The following is a 24,827-nucleotide window of genomic DNA, read 5'->3' on the forward strand; positions in this document are numbered from 1 at the left end:
TTGAGCATGATTTGGTTCAGGTACGAATTGTAAAAAAGAAAATTTGATTGATTTGGATTGGATATTTATTTATTTAAAAATAAAATATAATTTTAAAATACGCAAGGTAAAAACATTTAAACAATACTCAAAGTCTCAAACCCCTTTGTTAGTTTATTTTATCTATTATCTCTTCTTCAAGTTCTTTGAAGAAAACCTAGCAGTTCGTTTCCTTCACCTCACCACTCGTCACCTCACCACCTCGTCGGAAAGCTATGTGTTATGTGTGATGCTTTATTTAATATTTATTTTACTTAGTTTAAAATTTTAACTATTTTAATTTTATTATTAAAAATAATAAATATGAGAACTGAGAATCGATCCGAACCAAGGTAGGTTTGGATGGTTTGGTTCTATAAGGTAGTTGGATTGATTCGATTCCAAATTTGTAGAACCAATCATGTTTGATTCATTCAGATTTTGCCACAAATCCAAACCAATTTGAACCATGTGCACCCCTACTTGACCCCAAAGAGCAAGCTCTAGCATATGTATTCTAAGTTAGGCCTAGTCTGATTTCAGCTGTCAAGCTTTAGCCCAATCAGGATTTTATCAGCTAGAGTGATACGGGCTCAGTATCAAGGCCTAACCTTCAATTTTTCTAGGCTGGGTAGGTTGGATCAGCAGACCAGCCAGCTGCCGGATTGAACTTTCACCAAAGAATGCCTCTCTCTTTCTCTAGATCTCTCTTCCCACTTTTGGCTTTTGATTTAATCCCATAAAACAGTAAAAGAAAGCACAAAAGAGAGAAAATGCAACCCTCATAGCATACACACCAGACTTAACTTCCAAACAAATTCACTCTTTTCTCTCTTTCTTCTTCCTTCCACCTTTTTTTCTCTTTTACCACCTGCCCTTGCTTGCTCCTTCTAACTCCCATACCTCCTTTCTCAAGTTTTCTTTTATTCTCCCTCTCTCTCTGTACAACCCAAAGAAAGCTTTGATTCTTCCATACCTGTATATATATTTATACAATTAGCAAAGTGAAACAAATATTCTCTATCTTTTTCTACAATATCATTAATGCATTTATATTGTTTATAGATCTTAGCTTCATCTTTGTATCAAACATAAAAAGAAAATCCAGAGCCAGACTAAGGATTTAAGTTTGGAAAGATGGGTAAAAGAGTTCTTCAATGCGTCATCTTCCTCCTCTTGGGGTTGTTCTGTGGAGGTTGAGTATTTCTTTCAATTGAGTTTCTTCTAAAATTATATTGTAGTTCAGATTTGATTTTTTTCTTTTTTTTTTCCATATTGGTTTCAAATTTGAATTTTGTGGAAAGTTTTTGTATGTTGGTATCATAATAAGGGTCAAATTTAACATTTGCTTATAGATTGATGAAAGTGCTTTTGTTTATTGGGTATTCTTACTTTGGCTAAGATTTCAAATACAGCCTCATATGTCACAGAAAAGACATTGCTTTCCAATCATATGGTCTTTGTTGGTTTCAAAATTTGCATATTTTCATGTTTTAATGAGGTTATGAGGATTCAAATATCTGCATTATAAACCATTTGAAGTTATGTTTGATTCCTTTTAAATTTCTAGAACTTGTCAAGTCTTGTATCTTTCAGACCGATATCTCAGTCTATTTCGAGGGGGCTTACATGATCACATTAATTTGAGTCAAATTTAATCTCTACTTAATAGATTGATGAAATAATTTTACTCAATGGGTGTTCTTACTTAAGTTTTACTTTAAAGTACAGGTTTAGGTGTCACAGAGAAGACATTAATCAATGATAAACTTCTACTACTCTTAGCTTCTTCTAGTCGAAAGCTAATTTCTGATGAATCAAAATCCTTTACAACCGAGCGAGATGTCTCAAGTCCAATAATCATGGTCCCTGTGATTGACCCGAATACTCCATTTCCAAATCCAACCACGATGACACCTATTGTAGACCCACTCGCAACCCCAACACAACCATATGTTACTAGTCCAACTATTGAGTCCCCTGTATCGTCAGGCGGAACCGGAACGTGGTGTGTTGCAAATCCAAGTGCTTCAGAAGCTGCTTTACAGGTCTCTCTCGACTATGCTTGTGGGATCGGCGGCGCAGATTGTTCAGCAATTCAACCCAGTGGAAGTTGTTACAATCCAAATACAGTTAAAGATCATGCTTCCTATGCATTTAATGACTATTTCCAGAAGAACCCAGCTTCAACTAGCTGTGATTTCGGAGGGACTGCTGTTACAATCAATGTTGATCCAAGTAAGATTTTGTTTGCTTAAGTGTTAATTGATTGCTTTTTGTAAAAATTCTGTAAAAAAAAAGGTCATAAATTACTGGTGATGTCCAATTAAAGCTCCTTAAAAACTTTTAAGTTCAGATCAAAGGTAGAAGAGAGAACAGGACTATGAGTAGGGAGTAAGAAATGAATTTTAAGACTTTTCGTAACATTTCCATTGGGTCATCTAATTTAAGGTGATGGGAACTTGCCGACGCCACTTTTGGCGTGTGGCATTCTTCATCCATTCTTTCTTTCTTGTTCTTCTTCCACTTTATCTTTTTCTTTTGTGGTTTTTGTTGCTTGTACGTCCGAATTATTAAGAAATCAGGAACAATGGAGAACGAAAAATACATAATAAGATGTAATCACACATAAAAACACATAGATTTGACGTGATTCCCTCAAGATTGAGGTGAGTCCAAGGATCACCAATTCCACTATGAAGAGAAAACTTATAGGTACAGATTCCCCTGTCAATATATATATATATATACCCTCAAGAAAATCTAATTAGGATTTTATATAATACCAGTGAAATTACAAAAATACCCTTGGAAAATTTCTTTTGGGGACTCCACCCCAAGCTTCCCCGGAAGCCGCTGGCGCCTCTCTAACCCCCCAATGAGTTCAGCAAAAGCTCAACCGACATGGGACGCGTGGCTTTATAAACAGTATTCCTTACTGACCAGGACCATTAGGCTCCACAAACTGTAACAATAATAATCCCAAATTTCCAATAGGTGAAAACCAAGGGAAAGTTCGATCAAGATATTTTGGTCATTTGGAACAAAGATTTTCATCTTCTCTCCAGACCAAACTTTAATGAATCCAAGCAAAGATTTGGTTCAAGAGTCTCTATTGTAATTTTCTTTGTGAGGGATCTCTTTGTCTAATGAGAAAGGGATCATTGCTGCAGACTTTGCAAGGTCGAAAGGGAATTAACAAATCTACTAACCAAAGGAATTGCTAGAGAGTTCGTGTATAATACATCAAGGGTATGGACCTTAAGACTATAGATAAATAAAGAGTCGTGCTGGAGTGACCTCAAGATTGGACCTCGTATCACACATCTTGATGTGAAAGTGGATAGGAACCATAGATGCTTTTTCACTCGTATCTCGAGGAAATCATCTATGGTTCCCATACACTTTCATGTCAGGGTGTGTGATGTAAGCTCCAATCTTGAGTTAACTTCAGCATTAGTCATAAATAAATCACCAATAACAAAAAACCAATCTATGTGACTTTAGATCCTAAGATTTAGGTTCTATGGGAAAACAAGTCGTTAGAAGGGATTGTGTTGGTGTGGGTACCAACGAGCTTCTCAAAAGCAGTATACAAAAGCGGAATCTGAATCATAAATATGAGCAACAGAGAAAGAAAAGTTTACAATTTCAATGGGAACTAAGTCTCGCGCATCCTCAATTAGGAAGAACATACAAGACCAAGGGAGTTGAATGAACGTGATTCGTTCTGCCAACCCCGTTTTTTTTAACACGGCATTGATGCCAATCTGATCTTATTTTGATTGTCCATGGATGTCGTGTGTTTAAGTTGGAAACTAAATAACATAATTCTAACAGAGGTAATATTGCAGGTTCTGGGACTTGTAAGTTTCCATCATCTAGGTAATCTTTCTATCTCTAATATCAGTTTCACCCGCCTTGTTAACAAAGATAAGTTCTTAATAATGTTCTCAATTGCAGCACGAACAATCCGAATGGACCAACAGGTCTTGGACCCAACACCTCTGCAGCCTCGTCACATAGCTTCTCTTTGTACACTTCAATGTGCATTCTGCTTACGTTACTTCAATTCTTTGTCTTCAAAGAGATGGAAATTTACTCAATTCCCCACGATTAGTCCCCTACGTGAAATACAAACTGAGCGTTCGAGAATCAGTAAAGTAACGTATCTTCTTCAAGCCTTGCTCCTCACAGTTGCAACTTGATCAAGGAATGGCTTCTGAGAGATGAAGAACAAAGAGCTCAGAATCCATAAAAAGAAGAGATCAATGTAATTTGAGTTCTTATAGAGATTGGCACCATTAAATTGTTAGCCTCTTCTTTGTAGTGTTGAAACAATAATTTTAGTTAAAGTCGATTTAGCCTTTGCATTTGCTGTGATTAAGGCAAATTCAAGTAGATTCGAACCGTAGACAAGTATGCTGGCACTCATCCTTCTATGGCATAGGCGATTGGTTTTTTCCACTTATCTCCTATATAAAGTTACAACAACAACAAAAAAAAAAAAAACTATTCAATTCTTGTCAAGAGCATTTTGAAGGTGTAGGCTTGACGTGCACACACTGGAGAGTTTGTAAGCACTGTGACTAAAAATTCTGTGAGCAAAAAATTACTCATTAGAAGTGACACAGCGGCCATGAAACGTATAACTTGGGATGGCCAAATGATCGATTGCCCCAATGAATAATGAATGTCATTTGAAACTTTATGATAAAATGGTTATTGTGTTCAAAAATATAGGATTAATGTTTTTTATATTTTGGATGGGTAAGCTGGACTTGAACCCATGACCTCAAAGTTACTTACTTGCTTTGCAATGCATCGAACTGAGTTATGAGTCTGTATGGCATCCAAGCACAAATTTTTTTTCTCCCCATGAATATAGAATCTGGGATCCACCAATTACATGAGCCCGTGTGTATTGAATGGCATCTCCAATTTACAAAATTAATCTCATTAGCCTTGATGTGGCACGCGCTAGAGAGTCTGTGAGCATTGGGACGAGAAACTCTGTAAGCCAAAAATCACTCCTCTAAAGCCCATATAGGATTAAACCCTATACGTGATTTTGCCATAGAATGGCAGACCACAAGTCAAATGGAATTTTGTGACTTAACCTAACCTAAATTATGACCTCTAGGGCTGAGGTGTTAGTTGGGCTGGCAGTCCACATGGCCCAAATGGTCATAGGCTCTTGATGGAAAACCCAATTATTTGATGAGGCCCTAACTTAAGTCACTGGATTAAAGCAAATCGGATTTTGGGTTTGTCAAATCCGTTTGACGGACCAAGTTTTAATCACCATCTTCATTCATTCGAATCGTTTTTCTCAAAAGAGAAACAAAAGGAAATCCCATGAACCGGATGGTTCAAGCCTGCCTTCTTTCTTCCTCCAAAGTAAGATCTCTCTCTCTCTCTCTCTGCATGACAACCCAAACCTTAATCTTTGTTCCTTTTGATTTCTACAGGTCCCATTCATATCCTTCTTCAAGAACCAGTTTGGACCTCATGGACGGTACTCTCTCTCTCTCTCTATCAATTTTTTTTGGGTGGTTTCTGATGACCCATTTTGATTTGTTCATTTCTTATATAGAATTCAATGCTTCCTGATAATAATTTGCCCTTAGATTTAGAAGACATGTTTTAGTTTTATTTGTGTGTTTTAATCTTTTTTTTTCCCTTAGTAATTGTAGTTTGTAGATGACCCAATACGATTTGTTCACTTTTTATTTTCATTTTTCTGTTTGTTTATGCTTAGTCAACAGTTTGATGGTGATAAATACATGATGTAATCTGATTGGTATTCATCAACCCAATTCAAGGATATGTTGAGAGATACATTTGTACCCATTCAACTTCAAAACTGATATAATATATTCATCTATCCAAATTTAGAGAACAGTTAGGCTCGTCCACATGGGCCAATGCTCGTAATTTCTTGCCAAACCATTTAAATTCTGTGTTGTGGTCTTTTATCTTTGATTTGCATGTTATTTTGATTGTTATGGTTGCTTCTCAAGCCTATTCTTCTACAGTTATCATGGTCTTGCTTCTTCCCTAAACCTAATCAATTAGTGTTTTCTTGGTTGGTATATTTGGATACTGTACTTATTATTCAAATAATGTTGCTTTCACATTGTGGTATGGAGGTATCATTCACCCATTTTATAACTAAAGATGATGATTATTTTTTATTTTTTTTATAAGTAGAAAAATTTATAGAAAAAAAAAAAAGGAAAAGGAGAGGCCAAGATGGCTTCATACAAGAGAGACAACAAAACAAAAAGATGTAAAAAGGTACAAGAGACCAAAAGTCAAATAAACCAAAAGACTAATTATCCCTCACACAGAGCCTCCCACTTGAAGACATAATCCTCAGAAAAAAGACCATCGAAATCTTTACGCAGCTTATTCCAAAAGAACATCAAACCCAAAATCTCCATAATCACTTCTTGAGGGGCCTTCTTCTCACCCTGGAACGCTTCTAGTCCTTTCTTTCTATAGCCCCCAATGCATGGCAAAGGGATGAATATCTCACAGGAATCTTTTGTTGTTGGAGAAAATATTATAAGTCCAACCAAGGAAAAGAGAAAGGACCTCAGAGCGAAACACCCACTTCACCTGAAAAGGGAGAGGAAGTAACGACCAAATCCCCACCGAAAGTAGGACCTCTGAAGGAAACACCCACTTGTCTAAACAAAAACCTCTCGATTAAGGGTGATCCCAAAAATTTACAATCATGTTATTAGTGGCCTCAAAAGTTGATATTTATCGAAAAGCACTGTGTCCTACCCTCCATAAAGCAATAAGTATGTTATGAAAAATTACATCACTTACCAATATTTAGTGCCATGGTAGGGTTTCAATAAATGTTGTCAAGTATAGAAATGGCATACCACGTAATCTGAATGCTACTCTTCATTTTTTTTAATTGAGCTCATGTGATGATTTAATTGTACATTAATTTTTTTATGGTCTTGCCTCATTTCAAATTCTTTGTTATGGCATTGTGCATGCTGGCTAATTCTTGAGCCATTGAGATGTTCTTTTTTTGTAAGGGTTTTTGCATATTTGGTCTTCTTTTTTCCACCTTCTATATCGCCATTGTATGTGTGAAGATTAGATGTCATACTTATATACACAGCTCAACTCGTCAAGTAACTGAGATACTTCAGGGTGGTGTGAAATTGTCCTCAAATAGAAACCCATTTTCTGGGCTTCGTATTTTCTGTTCAGCAAAAGGTGCGTGCTAACACTTCACTTTCTGAAATCTGATGTTCTACTGCTACCTCTTATCCAGATTCGTTGTGCCTTCTGATTTCTTTCCAAATATTATTTAATAATGGCACCATCTAGAATGATATTAACACACGTGTGGGACCCGGCCGTTGACTTGTACAGGTGTATGGTTCTTTAGAGAAACCAAGATCAAGTAGATGACAATTCTGAATCATATCTTGAAACACACGCACAAATACTGCTCGAGTTGAATGATACTCTTTTATGCAGTAGAGTTGTCTCCTTATCCTTAACAAATGTTTTAGGAGAATCCATTATTTGGACCAGTGTGCACCTAGAATTTTCAAGAATGAGGGTGAAAACAGGGAAGTTCACTTTCATGATCATCGTATATGTGATGGCTACAGTTTTTTTAGATTGCAGTGTGATGTATTCTCATTTTTTAGAGTCTACTTCATATCTACTTTTTGTGTGCACATCGGGTTGAATTGCTTTGAGTCTTAGTTTTAAATATATATATTTCCACGAAATATGTTAAAATATTTCTGTTTCTACAAGGCTCGACATGAAATTTATGTGACAATTCCTTTGTATATACATATAGGTGGAAATCACTATTCATTTTATGAAGTATTTCTGTGAATAATATACTTTGAACGGAATAATTGAAGTTTAAATCATACAAATGCTAGATTTTGGTGGAAACATTTTTAGTAAAATTCAATTAAATATTGTTTCGAAAATAAATACTTCAAAATATTAATAGTGTATTCTCCAACATGAAGAGATTTCTGTGGTTGGAAAGAGAGGAATAGAAGAGTATTTCAGAGTAAGGAAAAGGTCCCTCAAGAGGTGACCCTAGACATTTTGGGATTATTGTTCTTTTGGAGCAAGCTGTGCAAGGACTTTGAAGGAGTTTTTTTTCGAGGATTTTATTTTTGAGTGGGAGACACTCTGTGGTGTCTAATGAGTTTGTTGGTTTGGTGGCTTATTGGCCTTGTTATTGTATTTTCCTTTTCTTTTCTGTGCCTTGCTTTGTTTCCCTTCTTGTAAAGGAGCCATCTTGGCCTCTTGCTTTTCTGTTTTAATAAAATTGTATCTATGTATTCTTATTTCCATGTAGAATGTAGTTTTTTTGGCTGTTGGACTCTCTGATTAGTGCGCCAACATGACGTGGAATGCTAGTCGATCTTCATTCCCATATTTCATATGGTACTTTATTGCAGTTTCATGACTAATGAGTGTTTTTCTAGTCTATTTTATCATTTCCTATAGCTTTGATGAAAATTTTCTCAATATTGCCATTATTTGCATGAATATTGTATTAGTTCTCACATTGATTGAAATTTTTCTACAAAAATATTTCGTTTCCAGGCTGACCTAAATAGACACCAAGATAAAAATTTAAGGCTTAGTTTTAAGGTGATACCATTCAAAATGTTCCAACAAAGGTGGGATATTATGTGATGTTATTCACATTGTTACATCTCTGGATGTGCTTGGACTTGTTGAGGGTTCTGGATATTATTTGAATTGATTGACACATTGCTTTGAGTGATGACCTTTCTCTTGTATCCATTAGTTGTGTGCTTGTGAGCACAATGCTTTGTTCTTATTACAAATATTGGGTATGTTGCAAGGACTTATTCAGTATGTTAGCTCTAAATTAACGATAGCCTGCATTCATGGACAATTGGTGGTTCCTACTATCTGATGCTCTTTGCTGGCATGGTTAGATTTGTCGACCAAGAAGTGTGTACCATGCAACTCAAAGGATATTCGACCCATGTCCGAAGAAGCAGCTAATGAGCTAATTGCAAAGGTTTATTTCTACATCCACATTTTATATCTGTTTCTGTATTTACAATCACTACAAAGGCATAATCCCAAATATTTGGGGTCAGCAAAACAAATTTGTTCCTCCATTCCACTCTATCCCAAGTCAAGTCTTATGTTACTGAAAGTTGGGTCTCTCTCTCTCTCTCTCACACACACACATACACACAATAAACTTAGAATATTCCTTCTGAGGTTTTATTTACAAAATTAATTTATTCTGATTTTATGTGTTATTTAGGTCCCCAGATGGAATCTGGTAAATGAAGGCGGTACCTTGAAGCTGAACCAATCATGGAGAGTGAAGAATTTTACTAAAGGGCTGGAGTTATTTCAGATGGTAGCGGATATTGCAGAAGCAGAAGGTATTCTCTCCCTTTGCATTCAGGTTTACGAATCATTTGTTTCACAGGACCATCTAATGGTTTGAGGGAGTTTTATGGACATAATAACTGTTCTAAATATTCATGTTATTTTAAAAACAAAACAAAAAACTGTTGTAGATATGTGAATTCAAGGGCAGTGTGATTTCTGGTGTTAATGAAATTTGTGCTCATGCTTACTGAGGTACATCATTTCATTTTTATACATGGAGACTTGCCCAACTAGATTGTAGAGTTTCTTGGCTCTGTTATTAATTCATTCTTTCAATATATCTGTGTGTGTGAAAAAATGGCCAACCGACGCACCCTGACCTAGAGTCAAGCTTTGTCTGCGTGATTTGTGTCTCAGGTTGAGCATTGACTGAGTACTTACGGCCTAAAGCGGTTTGCAGCTCAGGTTGGGCTCGTACTGCTTCTCGACCCGACCCTACCTCCTGAGTTTCACCTTATAAGAATATGAATCTTTTAATTAAATGATCAAAGTCAGTGAAGATGTAGCACATTGTGCAATTAAGGGGGCTCTAATCTCTAAGATTCCCAAACTAATGTTAATGTAATATCTTTTAACGTGTTCTACTTTTATTGCTTCCACTTTCATATCTTTAATGTGACAACATAGTTTGATGTACTAAATTGATTAAGCTAAGGTCAACCCTTAGAGCAATTATATATCATTTAATCTTTTAATTCAAAATCCAAATGATTCCAATTAGGATAAACAAGCTACCTAATTGAAATAAAACATACGGGCACTAAGAGATTAGCAGGGCATACTAGATTCTAGAATACAAGATCTTTGAAAATTGGATTTGGAGGAATGTGCTAGACAATTGGGAATTGTCTTAGCTCTAGTGTTCTTTAAAGCCTCTCAATTGCTATGATGAGATTTTGCAAGGTTTGATTGACTAGAAAACATGCTAGAGTTCTTTCAAAGTATTGTTGTTTAGTTAGTTTATACTTTGAGGTAGGCATTCCAATTGTATGATTTTACCAAATTTTGATGAGCTAATCAATCATCTTGTTTTCAATGCAGGTCACCATCCAGACCTTCACCTTGTAGGGTGGAACAATGTGAATATCGAAATATGGACGCATTCAGTGGGTAAGCAATTCCTATTAGGCTATTACTGAATCATCTTTATGGCACCTAAAATTTCTTCTTGTGCACGTCTTCTGAATAGTGTTGCACTCCTTTTATTTTTTTTAGATATTTTGACATACAAAGTGACTTGTCCATTTGGTCCGTGTGGAAATGAGTCAAGATCTGATTTTGGTGGTCAAAAAATTCATGAATTTCAACTTTTTCAATAAAAAAAGAGAAGATAAATATAGAGGTCAATATATTATTTTAAAAACTCAGGGAGGAAACGTGGGTCTGGTGTGCATATGTGCAGTGAATTTATGGCCTATGTTATGTACTTTATGATTGGAGAATGGCAGAAGAACTTTTGGTGTAGGTTCTATTTAATCACTGAAACTCAAAAAAAAGAAAAAAAAGAAAAGAAAGAGATTTGGGTGTAATTCTATAATTGCCCATGTCGATACTAACAGTGACCGATAACATGGTGTACACATTTTTGTTTGCACAGGTGGGCTCACAGAGAACGACTTTATTCTGGCCTCGAAGATCAATGGTCTTGACCTGCAACACCTGCTTAGACGAAAAGCTGCTAACTAACAAACCATGTCGAATGCAATAGAAAATTTTCTTTACTAGTCATAGGACCTTATATTACATGATAGCTTTATTTCTTTCTCGGCAATGAAGTCTTAATTTGCATCTCTTTCTGTCTTAGTTTGATGAGGGCATTCTTGCCCGAGTTCTTCAGCTACTTACGTTGAGGTTGTTTTGACAGTTTCTTTGTATATGGTTTCATTTATGATCTAAACATAGGTAGACTCGTGGAGTAAGTTCTTCCCGATATTCCTAAATTTTCACCAATAAAAATACTCATTTAAAAAAAAAAAAGAATTTACATTTGTGATTTGTTGGATCTCTCGACATTGAGGGTCTTATAATTTAGGAGGGGATGCTCTGTATCATACTGTATCCTCTGTTTTTTTTTTTTCATCCCTTATAAATTCCTCTTTGTTATAAAAGAAATTGTTTCTTAGAAACAAATCAACAACACTTCGATGAAAATTTATCAAAGTCAGATCATGGAAAAACACATGATCCCAACCTTTAGGACATGTAATGTAACTGTCAAATTATCGAGATATGGTTCATTAGGCCAAGTCATGTAAAATAAATATTTTATTTATTTTTTCCCCAGATAACATGTTAAAGAAATCAAGTGATGAAGTGGGATCTTATAATCCAAACCCAAGGTCCAATACCAGATTACTTGGGAAACAAAAAAATCAGAGTTAGATTGTCACACGATAACTAAAATTGTGGGGACAGTTTTGGACAATCAAATTTTGGTGTCGAATCACTTCTACACTGCCTTCTCTCATTATAATAGTAAAGATAAATAAAAGACCAACAATCTATTGTACATGGACAGACTAAATATTTGATGTAGCCACTTCCCCAACGCGCATGATTCTGGCATTGCTATCCTAAGATATGGTGGACCTTGTCATTATCTATCGTCTGATTGTAATTAGATAGCAATAAAAACATCAATATTTGATCGATCAACATTAGTTATTCTTTGATTTTTAGTAATTATATTATTTATTATGCGATGGTGATTGTAAAAGCCATTGAAAATTACAAAATCGGTTACGAAAATAAAATTCAAAGATAGATCTACTGAATCCATGTATGTTTGCCCCACTCAAGTAATTAAATTCCAATCTTGACAAGGTTGTGTTGCTTTTAATAATGATAATTAAACCAACATATTACCTAAATGCACCGTAATGAGTACCATGTGGAACCGAACCATGTCATGTATTACGGGTTTCTCCATGGATCACACATACATTACCTTCTAGCTACACAATAGTTAATGTGTGAATAAATGCATCTGATATGAGGATGGAATTACTAACAACAATTAGGTTATAAATGTTTAACCAATCACCTCTTTGATATTATAGTCACATTAATAAAAGAAACAGTTATTTGACTTTATTTTTCATTTTTGATTTGATAATTAATTTTTGTAGCATTTAAGAATAAGATTTATTCAGCCAACTCAGACACTTGAAAAATTCTTATGACTTTTGCATCCTTGTCATGGTAATCATTTAACTTAATTATTATTTTTAAGACAATTATTTTTATTTTAATAGAAATATATAATTCATTTATAACTAATTTGTATTTTAGTACTTCGCTTTGAAAGACTAAAATCAGACTGGGATGTTGGAGAAAACTGATTGAAAAAATAAGATAAGGTAATCGTTCATAATTATATGTACTTCTCTATTCACTGATACATGTATGACATATAAAGATACATGCTCCAAGATAGTCTAAAGTTGGACCCAACTGATTTAAGGCAGTGATGGTGATAGTTATGTTAGGTACATGGGGTGGTCCAAAATATTGTTTATGTGAGATTTACAACAATTTAAGATTTTTAATAGTCCAATTCCATACTTTTATAAAATACTCCAGTTCCAATTATATACAGATGTTGATAGTGAGGATGGAATACAACGATGCACTAGACTGTGATACAACACTTAATTTGAGGGAACTTTTTAGCACTATAAAGTTGGAATTGTAAATACTTGCTAACGAGGAATGAACTCAATCGAAAGCTTCCAAGTCCCAGAACTACCATATGGACTTGATTGAGAATTCCAACCACCAAAATTAAGAGTCTCGGGTGATTGCATTAATTGTGGTAGAAAATATATAAATAAAAATCAGATTAACTTGGGTTGATTTTTTTTGAGTCAGATTTCCCTATCTGTAAGAATATGTTATTAATATGGAGGAATGTTAATTTTGATTCCTACACCTAACATGTATTGTAATTTAAATAGGGATTAAAGGGTTTTTGAAGGTTATATAGTAAAAATGATATTTTTATAATTTTGAAAACTAAACAAGGGTGTAATTTTCTTGATTTTTTTTTTTTTCCAAAATGACATTGATTATCTTAAGTTTAAATATAATCCCAGGGCATTTATGACCACTAAAATTTTGGTGTCAAACCACTTCTGCTCCGCTGTCTCTCATTATATTAGTAAAGATATACTTTTAGTTAAATGAGTAAGTTTTTGGAAAATATCGATTAATTTAGATGAATCTAAATGATAAGCAGTAAACTCATTTTAAATTTAGGGGTGACAATGGGTCGATTCTAATTATTGATCGATTTGGTTCCTTATAGGGGTAGATTTACAATGAGGGCTATAGGAGCACTTGTCACCACAAGAATTTTCAAAGTCTATGAATTAGTGAACTCTTGTGACAGATTTTAGTGGCCCATAAAAGAGTCTGCCTATTTTTTTTTTTCATTTTTTATTGTCCCCACAAATGTTTTTCTACTCTTGGTTGCCCCTACATGGCAAAATCTTGGTTCGGCATTTGGTTCCTATGATACTTAGAACCATTATTTATTTTTGATTCCAGTTCGATTTTGATTCTAAAGAATCCAATAAGGAAAAAAATATTTCATCCTAATACATTTGTATTTAAAAAATAAAAAAATAAAAAAATAAATAAAATAAAACCTATAATCTAAAAAAATATCAACTTAACTATAATTTGTTCTACTAAAGATAAGAGTTAATGATTGAAAAAAAAAATTATCTTAGCATAATTAATATGAAAAAATTGAAGAGCTTTTATGTAAAATACATTAATTTTAAAATGCTTAAAAACCTTAAATCATCAATAATAATTAAAAAAATGACAAAACAAAATGTTAGGGTTCTGATTTCTATTAGTTCCATGCTTCTGTCTTTGACCTGTCTCTAATCGATTCCAATAAAATGGGAATAAGAATCAGGGTTTTCGATTTCGATTTGTATTGGATTATGATTAAATGGTACATCCATTGACACTCCTAATTTTAGATAATATCCATTTTTGTAAAAGAGATAAATACCAAAACGGGTATATAACCCTTCTGACTTCTGAGTGCCCGACCAGTAATTTCGGCAAAAGCATATGACCGTTTTCGTAAAACACGTACCCTTGTCTCAAATATTCTTCACCATTATGTTTATCAATTATCAGAGCGTTTCCTTGGGACCTTGGGAAGAGGAGATTGATCCATACATCCATCCATCCATCCCAAACGAACGAGTATTGATTTTGTATTTCTTTGAAAGAAGACTATGGTACGTTTGCCGATTTCTTCAGCTTTTTTCCCCCAAATCTTATAAATTTTTGATATTGTGGAATTCTAGGGTTTTACAGATTTCCAAGTTCAGTTATCTCTTCTTTTGCATTGATCAAACCAATCTTTCTTTGCTTCTGCCGAAATCTCTCAATCGAATCCTTTAAGGTTCTTTTGAATGCAGAAGTAATGTTTTTGGATCTGCTGTATAATTGCTTAGAAGGAAAAAAAAATCCTATTTTTTTATTTTTAGATTTTTCGTTGATAGAAATTCTTGTTTCAGAACTATTCTTGATGTTGAAGTTCCTGATGTAGATGTGATTATTCGGAGACTAAAATCTTGCTAAAAATGAGTTTTTTTCTAAAGTTGGAGACGTTGGGAAATTTCGAGAATTTAGTTTGTTGAGCCACCCTTCATGATTTTTTGTCTCAAGTTACAGCTCAATATTGATAGGTTTGAGAGAAATTTATGGGATGGAGAGAGGGATGGCAATGTTACCACTTGGTGGAATTACCCATTTTATCAAATCAAATGATAGAGGCAGTTGTGGGGCTTTTTAAACAGTCAAGCTATTGTAAAAATGGTTGTAGAGATTTTGAAATGTAACTTTCATCAAGTTTGGAAGCAGAAAAAATGTTTTGGATGTAAATTTCTTTTTGGGCAATTTCCAAAATATATTATACTTTTATTTCATCTCAAGGAAGGGAGAGTATATGATTGAATTTTTGGAGGATCTATTGTGTGGAGGTAATGTTTTCAAGATCTTTGATCTTATATGCTTATGAGGAAGAAGAGAAGAGGGAGTGGTGATGGAATATCAGAAACATTTAATCACTTAACGACTTGGACCTTTTCTTTTCCCTATCCTTGGATTCAAGTGGTCCCCACTCCTTCCCATATTGGTTGATGTTAACATCGCGCGGCCCTTCAAGGGTTTAGTTAGCGTTGTTAACCAAAATTTAATGGTGGTCCCTTGGTATAAGTAGTGGGCAGATTGTGCCTAATATGTTTGTCTTATGCGATCCTAGTGTGGAATCGCGTGCACCATCTGTTAGTGCATAGTAGTTTCACGAATGAAGTGTGGTTCTTCTCTCTGATGGTGTACTCTGGTATGTATTGGATCACGACTTCGAAGTTACATGAGCTTATTTTGGGTTAGAACCCTAAGGCTTTCAATTGAAAAGGCAGGATATTATGGCAGCCCCTCCTTTGTTATTTGCTTTGTTGGGCCATTTGGAAGGAGGGAAATGGTAAAACTTTTGAAGATCTATCATTTGGACCACTTCCATCCCTTCTAAAATATCCTTTTTCGTTTGGTTGGCTTCCCTTGGGAAAATTCTTACATTGGATAATTTAACTGCTCGAGGGTGGATCACACCTAATTGTTGTCCCCTGTGCATGAAAGATGGGGAGTCTGTCGACCACATCTTAATTCATTGCACATTCTCTCATCAAATTTGGTCATTATTCCTTGGTCTTTTTTGTATTCAGTGGGTCATTCCTTGTAAGTTCTCCTTGTTGTTAGAAGGGTGGGCCAATAATGTTTTCTCTTCCAGAAAAAGATTCTTGTGGGCTATTCTTCCCTCGGCTATTGCTTGGGGGGTGTGGAATGAGAGAAATAACAGGGTGTTTAACAATAAGATGAGAAGCTCTCACGGCACATTCTTGGAGATTTTGGGCTTGTTATACCTTTGGATGAAGCAGAACATTGAGTTCAAGGGGATTACTTTTGATGACTTCGTTTTTAGATGGAACTCTTTATGTAGTCTTTGATGCTTTAATTTCTTTTTGATTTGTAGATTGTTTAGAGGCTTTCTCGGCCTCTTTGTACTTTGTTTTCTTTCATTCAATATATTACACTTATCAAAAAAAAAAAAACTTTTGAAGATAAAGAGACCCCTTGTGAGAATCTAATCTTGAAAGTGAAAGTCTATATTTGGACATCCATTTTCTTTGTAATATACTTGTAAATGATGATATAATTTTACGTTTTCCTTCTTTACAAGTTTCTTTCTCATTAGTTTCTATTACATATATAGACTTGCACTTTAATACAATTCATTTTATTAAGTTTCCCCAAAAAAATGTACTGGAAAAAATGAAGCTAGTTCTCTTTCAACATATGTTAATAATTGTTGAGGATTTTGTTATTCATAACTAGCTTCTTGGTTGAAAGCATTCTAAGAAAAGTTAGATTCCATAAGCAAGGATATAGCCGTGTATTGGTATTTGTTATAAATTCTTGAATTAACCACGAAGAAATAGCCATATAGCCATGTATTTGTTAGCTGTTGATTTTAAGTTCATTCTTACCTACAATTTCCTGATTTATGCTAATTAGCTGCAAATCTCATTATTTATGGTTCCAGGACACTTTTGATGTTTTTTATTTTGAATTTTTTTTAAATTCTAAATCATCAATTTAAGGATTTTTGGCACACAAGCTGATATTTATGAGTTTCATGTTTATGCCTCTGTTTGGGTTTGAAGCAGTTATTGAGTCCTTAAAATTGGCTTATTGTTTCTTACTAGGCTGATCCAGAATTAGAAGCTATCAGGCAAAGAAGAATGCAGGAGCTAATGGCGCAACATGGGCTTGTAAGTGCAACTTCTTCTGAGTATATGGCTTCCATTGCAATAGCTCAGTACAATTTCGTAATTTGTTATTGTATGATGGCATTGCTAAATGAACTCCGCTGACTATTAGGGAAATCAACAGAACTCTGAGAAACAGAAACAACAGGAGGATGCCAAAAGGTTGGTTTGATTATTTATGAGAGCTTCTATTGCCACGCCAACTTTTACTAACAGCACCCCAAATGTCTGTTAATTCTTTGGTGAGTTACATATGAATTGGGGTGCTGTTAGCAAAAGCTGGTGTGGCAATAGAATCTCTCTTATTTATTTACTGAATGCCTGTTGTTATAGAAATCTACTAAGCTTGCATGAGGATTGAACATTTTATTTTTACAAGCTAAATCTTTCAAGTGATGACCCCAGGGAAGCAGATGAACAGAGGCAAATGATGCTTAGTCAAATTTTGTCTTCTCAAGCACGTGAAAGAAGTAAGTTAAATCTGTATATAATTTGGAAGTTGTTATGGATGGAGTTGATTACTCATATTTCATAATGGAACTTCTAATGTGATGTGTTGCCCATGCCATGGTATGCTTATTCTTCAAGAATTTACTGTATTGATTTTCTTTTTCTTTTTTTTGTCAAAATGGACAAAAGTTTCTTTATTTTAGACTGTTATTGGTTGGTGAGAAGAACTACCGCTTTGATTTGGTTTCCTTTGAAATTCCTAGTGTAATTCGGTGTTCCATAATCAGCCCTCGTTTGATAATTGCTGGGAAAAAACTGATCAAGTAATGTTATTCCTTAGCTAGTAAATGCTCAATGAGCTTTACCAATCACAAGAAATGGAAAATTTCAATGAGCTTTATTTACTTACTAGCACAAGCTGGGTAGGTGAATTTCACTCTCTAGAAATGAGATCAGGGCTTGTGCATTGTGATGGTATATGTAGAAGTTTTTTATTAATATGCCATAGGGAGAAGGGAAGTCTACAACTCCTGCCTCTTTTGCATATGGTGTGTTATTCCATATTTTAGGTTAGAAGCAGTATCAATGGTCTCAACGATAGCCAAGTGTGAAGTGGCATTTGCATGCAGTCTGTTTTTTTTCCTCCCTCAATCTAGACCGATCCCATCTCTCTTCATATATCTACATATATGATCCTTTGCTTATCTAAAATAAATGTACACATGTGTGCTTATCTACTTTTTAGTGAGATTTAAATACTGAATGGGACTAAACAAGGCAAATAAGACAGATTTGAGGCTAGGAAAGGGTGTGAGAAGGATCAGTCGTGCAAACACCAAAGTCGATGGTGGAAGAAGGGTAAAATTTTTGAAAATGGATGGGGTAGAGTGTGTGAACTGTTTCTGAGATTATATAAGTTGTTCCATGACAAACTTAACCATTAATCAATATTTTGTGTCGATAAATTGACATGTCGTGGTGCCCATCTTTTGGCTAGAATTAGTTGATTAGGGGATATAAGATAGATTTAAATCTAGTCAAACATCTTGAGGAAATCTATTTGTGCCATTGGAAAATAGAGATATAACATATAAAGTGTGAAGTAGGGTCCCAAAAGCAAGTTTATTGTTATACCCTTTACAAGGTGTTGGAATGCTCATTCGAAGAGAATTATTCAGTTTGGAAGGTTTTGGGTCACTTGTACCACCATGTGCTGAAGCCTTGTCAGGGATTGTGCTTTGATAAGATTCTTAGTGGTGATCCTCTAATGTAGAGGGAATTTTATTCTAAATAGATGCACAATGTGTAAAATGCATGAAGAAAGAGTCAGTTACCTACTAATACATTGGTCAAGAGATCCTTGAGATGAGTTTTTTATAGATCAGCTTTGGATATGATTTGAATGTTTGGATGACCATTACAAGCTTCTTAGAAGCTCATGACCATCTCGTTTGAATTGGGATCCTGGATAAGTTAGATGCATACTATGTCATCAAGCCCATGAAAATACTTGAGGGTATTTGAACAAGATTTAAAAATCAATTCTCAATTGATCGTTGTGTCACATCCTGCCTGGCCAGTTGAGTTATGTTGATCACTCGATTCTCTGTAGGTAAAGAAAAAGTGGCCTCCTTAGGAAAATTGTTTTTTGCTACTTCAGAATATAGCATTGTTTTGAATGTTCATGCAAACTATGCTATTTCAGAACCCAGGTTGAGGAAGGAATCCCAATCATTTTGAATATTCTGGTGAATTTAAAACCAATATCATCAGACTCTTGATGAGTTTATGATTGCATGAGCATCCATAATCAGCAGGAAGATGCCCAATCAAACCGATGTATCCTCTAAATTGGAGTATCTCTTTTGAGCCTCATCACACCCAGCCAAAGTGAATCATTTGGCTTTAACTGAGAACTCCTCTAATCTTGAACACCTATTGCTCAATAAGACATAAGCATGCAGGCAGTGGGGGTTATCACATGATCCAATTGAAAGCTCCTTTATGTATATCTCCTCAGGGGATGTTAAGTTGCACTATGTTTAGAGAGAAGCAAACAAAACATCTGATTTGCTTCCCAAGTTTTGTAATTAGCATATGGAACTTTGGTTTTTCCCAGAATTAGTATTTGTTTGTCTTTATGATGCATACAAGATTGAATTATGGCTTATACTAATCAAATTGCTTCTTTTTATATTTTTTTAAAATGTGTTTGAGTTTTTTTATTTGGGACAAGTGAAATTTTATTAGTTAAAAGAAAAAAAGAGAAGAAGGCTGAGATGGTCCCCCTATACAGAGATAAACCAAAAAAAAAAAAAAAAAAGGGAGAGAGAGAAAAAAATCATAAAAAAGAGAACCCCCAAAAGCCATGCTTCAGAAAATGCATCCCATCTAAAAACAAACTCCTCAAACAAGACCCCAACAAACTCTCCACTCAGCTTGGACCAGAAGTAGAGAAGACCCAATATCTCCCAAAACACTGCTTGGATGACACTTCCCTTTCCTGGAACACCCTTTTATTTTTCTCTTTCCAAAGACCCCATCAAATGGCTGAAGGAAGAATAGCCCAGAGATGTCTTTTTCTGTAGGAATACACATTATATGTCCACCCTTACAATAGAGAGAAGAACACTCGAGGGAAAACCCAACCACCTGAAAGAGAAATAGAAAACGCTTCCAAATTTTCGTTAGAGAAGGAACAATGAATTAAAATGTTATTATCCAAGGTTAGAATCCTCCCAAGGGAGGCTAACCACATGAAGAAAGAAAACCTTTGATGGAACAATGGCAGACCAAATAATAGACTCTGAGAAAGATAAATCAAAAGAAGGGAGCAAAGATTTATAAAAAGATTGAACGGAAAATCTCTTCTAAAAGCATTATCCAGGAGGTTGCTAGGGGGTGTGCATATCTTCAACAATTCTTTTCTTTTGTTAAAAGTCTTGTAGTGGGGCTCACCAAACTCCAGCTTATCCTTCGAAAGGGAAAAACATAAGTAGCTACCTAGGCAGTCCTCTTTCAACATTTTGCTTCAAAATTCTCGTTATTTTGATCGTGGGCTGTTGGGAAGTGCATTTGAGATATCAGTGCATCAGTTACTAGGATTCAAAATACATTTGCCGCAGAAAATATAGAACAATCATTCAACATCTCTTTTGTAATATTGATACCCCAAACTCCCAAATCGAAGCTGCATTCCCTTGTTCGCCGGGTCTCACTGACCAGTAATGTCTGATGTCGCAAACCCGCTATGACCATGAATGGTGATGTGATGATTATCTATGATCCATCATTGACTTCTCATCTCTTGTTGTCTGTTCATCCCATTGCTAGAAGAACATGTATGGGATTTGGGGTTTGTGAATTCATAAAACCTTCAAAGTTCTGTCAAGTATGGAACTTGAGGAGAAAGGGATCTCCCAAAAGCTGGTAGTGGGCTTGATAAACACACTACTGGCATACCATGGGTTTCCACCACTTCTAATTCCCATAATCGGTTTCCTCGATTGTGAGAATTTTTCTGAATCAGAAGATGATATAGAATTCACTTTGGGACTGCCAATAGAAAAGGTCAAGGCTGGTAAGTTGATTGTAGAAAGAAAGGGGAGGGTGTGAATTGTATTTATTAAGAGGGTGATGGTTTCTCCATTGCAGTTAGCAATTTCACAACATGGTTAATTCCTCACCACATTCCACTTTCCATATTTGGCCTCAGAGTAAACAGTTTCTTAAAAGGGTGACATTTGATTTCTTGATATGCATGACTTGGCCAATTCTCACCCAAGCAACATTTGGGTTTTAGCGTGAATGCCTCATGGTAAAAAGAAAAGTAACTCCTTTTACCTTGAAAGTACTTCCCACATGAGAGCAAAGTTCAAGGTTAGGAAGGGGAACATGATGAGGTTTTGGGTAGACAGTTGGTGTGGACATGGCCCTTTGGAGGGAGGTTTTCCCATCTTTGTATGCGATTTCGGGAAAGAAATTTCTCACTCTCTCTGACTTATTCATTGTTTGATGAGCAAGTCGAACCCCATAAGTTACTTAAATGTCTTACGGTAGAGAGTCTGTTGAGCCTCTCAACCCAAGTTTTCACTTTTTAAAAGGTCCTACCGCACTCTTATGAGCAGTGTTGTCAAATGCGTTCGCATACCCCAAATTATGCTATCTACCAATATGGGATGGCATATGTGATGTGTGCGATGGTATATGTAATTTATGCGATGGCATAATTTTCTGCTTTTTTTTTTCTTTCAGTATATGCCACTGTATGTGCGATGTTCGAAATTGCGTTGCTGGTTGCATATGCTATTTAACAACATTGCTTGTGAGTCTGTTGGAGATGCTCCAAGTCATTATTCTAGCCTAATACATAAATTTGCTGAATGTTATTATTGTTTGACAACCTTGGACATACCAAAAGGAAAAAAGAAAAAAAAATTGCACTGGTATGCCATAGAACTATGAGTACAGATCTAAATTATACACATGGTCTCTCAATTTCCCTTTATGTGTTCCGTAAATTTGTTTTTCTTGGTTATTGTCTTCAAGCTTCCTAATGCTGTAATATTATTGTAACAGTTTCTCGGATTGCTTTGGTAAAGCCCGAGAAGGCAAGAGGAGTTGAGGATGTTATACTTAGAGCTGCTCAAATGGGACAGATAGTTGAGAAGGTAAGGTGGAACCTGAATATGACACGTGAATCAGCTTGAGTCTGTAGCTCGCAACTATGAGGTTGCAGAGTTCAATTCCTACTAACCCACCAAAAAAGAAAAAAGAGAACATAATACGTAACACAAGAACCACTATGCTCCAAGTCATTAAAGACTCGTGATTTAATAGATTACGATTTTTTGAAAAAGTCACTATTTAACCAAAAAAACATGATTTAATCGTCCACTTTGTAAAGGGTTTTTTCACAGACCACTTATTCTTGTAGTTTAAAATAGGATTTGATGATATAAATAATAACACCACTTAGTAGAAAAAATTACATTGTCCAACACTTTAGATTTTTTCCTGATTTTTTCCGTTTTTTTCGACTTTTTTTCGACTTTTTTTCAACTTTTTCCCTTGCCAACTTATTCCCGAACCCCCGACTTGGTGACTATGGTTCAAACCTATCATGAGCGTTTGGGCTTATTAGAACCTTATTGTAGATGGTTGACATATTGCAACTCAACTTTTGAGGTTGTGGGTTTAAAAAATTAGGAAATAATAATAATAATTAGAACACTGTACCAAGACACTCATGGTCATGGATTGGGTGCTTAGAATCTGAAAGTAGTTTGCTAGGATGCCCTTTTAATTAATTTTTCATTTGCAGGTAACTGAAGAGAAGCTTATATCATTGCTGGAACAGATTAACAACCAAACAACTAAACAGACGAAAGTAACAGTAAGTCTTACCCTCTGTCTGCTATCTGCTTACACATTGCCCTGCAAGCCTTAGTGTTTCATACATTTATCATCTCATTGCACTGATTTTTCAGATCCAAAGGCGTCGGAGTGTTCTTGAGGATGATGATTAGTTGCAGTGTTCTTGACGATGATGATTAGTTCCATTCTATAAGATCCACAAAACTGCCATCAACAGTTGTTAATCAAGTAGGTAATGTTCGGGTGAACCAAAAAAAGTTTGACAAGAGTAAGATTTAAGTGTGGTAAATGACTTAGTAAGAACAGTTATGAACCCTGTGGTCCATTCCCATTGAGGTGGTGAAGGGAGAGAATGAATTGGTGAAGAAGAAAAAAAGAATACATATGATATTGATGCTTGATATGTATCTGTAGATACATATTAATAGATTGTGAGTTTCTATGTTGTCTGTTGTTTTGCGCCCTCCTTTCATGTATCCAGTACACAGGTACCTTGACATTATCATATCAGTGTCACACACAATCACACATCATCATCGAAGCCTCATCCCAAAAATTTGGGGTTGGCTGTATCCTTGCTAGATGTAAGTGCATGTAGGTCTGTTTCGGTGCCATATGCATGCGAATGGTGCTACTGAACCGAACACCATGAAAGGCACCAACAAACTAGTCCATAATAGTGTGAGGGTAAGCGCTTATCACTTGGAATCGTAATGTACATTCTTGGTGGTCCATTTTGTGGTGGTGCTTACAATAACACTAAAAGCTCCATAAATGTTGCAGAAAGTTAAGAGTCTGTTTGTTATAGATTCCACTGTTGCTTAAGGATTTTGTGTCTAGGAGAAGTAGAAGCTCAGACTGGGAGAAATTGCTGTCAAGAGAATCTTGTTTGTTACAGAAGTTGATGAAAAAATAGTAATAGAGAGAGGTCGAATTGATTTTGTTGTTTAATTGATGACTTAAGAAAGATGAGGGGAGAAATTGTCATTTCACCCTCACAAGTTTTTCGGTGTTGGCTTTTATTAGTAGCTCTTGTGCGAAAGCAGTCCTAACAAGACTTCTCAAAAATGTTATTTTGGATTTTCCGCAAAAGCTGTTAAAGCAAAAGTAACCAACAGATATTTTTCTCAATTTTTTGGCTCAAAGCCCAAAAAGCCATCGAAAAAAGTCTAACAAACAGATCCTAAGCGTTTAGGTTTGGTCTGTTATGACTAGTAATCAAATGGTTGGGATTGGGTTTGAGAGGACAATCTCCAAAATGTGACAATTAATTGTACTATTGGATCATTGGATTTTCTAACAGCTATTCACATCAACAATAGTACTAGTGGTGTCAATAATTACCTAGTTACCCTTATCGGATGTGATTGAAACTATTTAATCTGTTTTGGATCTACCCGTATAGACTTGATTATATTTTGGTTCGATTCTGGTGTTAAAATGGGTCGGATCCGTTCTGGATAATATATCCATATTTAGATCTGGATTTTTTTATTCTAAATTGGATCTGGATCTGATTCAGATCCTACTAAGACCACATTCAAATGAGTCAGATTAGGTAATTCTTGACCTATTTTACTTTGCAATATATACTTTTCTAAATTAATATATCATTCAGATCGGTGGTGGGTCAAGGTATATTAAACCATATCTATTCATTTTTTTTTTCTTTTT

General features: G+C 35.2%; 3 protein-coding genes across 5 annotated transcripts; all 3 read left to right on the forward strand.

The window, feature by feature from the left end:
* The first annotated feature begins 559 nt into the window (after window positions 1-559).
* Window positions 560-4,457, forward strand: LOC147390586 (glucan endo-1,3-beta-glucosidase 4-like). The gene is made up of 4 exons (XM_086457330.1): window positions 560-1,213; window positions 1,750-2,256; window positions 3,873-3,903; window positions 3,982-4,457. The coding sequence occupies exons 1-4, from the start codon at window positions 1,156-1,158 to the stop codon at window positions 4,136-4,138; spliced, it is 753 nt and encodes a 250-aa protein (XP_086313456.1). The 5' UTR covers window positions 560-1,155; the 3' UTR covers window positions 4,139-4,457.
* Window positions 4,458-5,238: 781 nt separating this feature from the next.
* Window positions 5,239-11,411, forward strand: LOC147390587 (pterin-4-alpha-carbinolamine dehydratase 2, mitochondrial-like). Of its 3 annotated transcripts, XM_086459562.1 has the most exons (8): window positions 5,247-5,418; window positions 5,490-5,536; window positions 7,166-7,263; window positions 7,423-8,472; window positions 8,997-9,082; window positions 9,338-9,461; window positions 10,513-10,581; window positions 11,069-11,411. In XM_086459562.1, exons 4-8 carry the CDS (start codon window positions 8,439-8,441, stop codon window positions 11,155-11,157), a joined length of 402 nt encoding a protein of 133 aa, XP_086315688.1. In that variant the 5' UTR covers window positions 5,247-5,418; window positions 5,490-5,536; window positions 7,166-7,263; window positions 7,423-8,438; the 3' UTR covers window positions 11,158-11,411. The 3 variants fall into 3 exon arrangements, with proteins under 3 accessions (XP_086315686.1, XP_086315688.1, XP_086315687.1); XM_086459560.1 differs by lacking the exon at window positions 7,423-8,472 and having other exon boundaries at window positions 5,239-5,418; window positions 7,145-7,263; XM_086459561.1 differs by lacking the exon at window positions 7,423-8,472 and having other exon boundaries at window positions 5,250-5,418.
* A 3,162-nt stretch (window positions 11,412-14,573) lies between these two features.
* Window positions 14,574-23,595, forward strand: LOC147390588 (double-stranded DNA-binding family protein). Its single transcript, XM_086458731.1, has 7 exons — window positions 14,574-14,732; window positions 17,265-17,330; window positions 17,440-17,489; window positions 17,733-17,797; window positions 22,356-22,447; window positions 23,101-23,172; window positions 23,267-23,595. The coding sequence occupies exons 1-7, from the start codon at window positions 14,730-14,732 to the stop codon at window positions 23,303-23,305; spliced, it is 387 nt and encodes a 128-aa protein (XP_086314857.1). The 5' UTR covers window positions 14,574-14,729; the 3' UTR covers window positions 23,306-23,595.
* The last annotated feature ends 1,232 nt before the right edge of the window (window positions 23,596-24,827 follow it).

This window comes from Akebia trifoliata, chromosome 11, assembly GCF_017979445.1.
Source record: "Akebia trifoliata isolate Shusen 1 chromosome 11, ASM1797944v1, whole genome shotgun sequence".
NCBI classification, from domain to species: Eukaryota; Viridiplantae; Streptophyta; class Magnoliopsida; order Ranunculales; family Lardizabalaceae; genus Akebia; species Akebia trifoliata.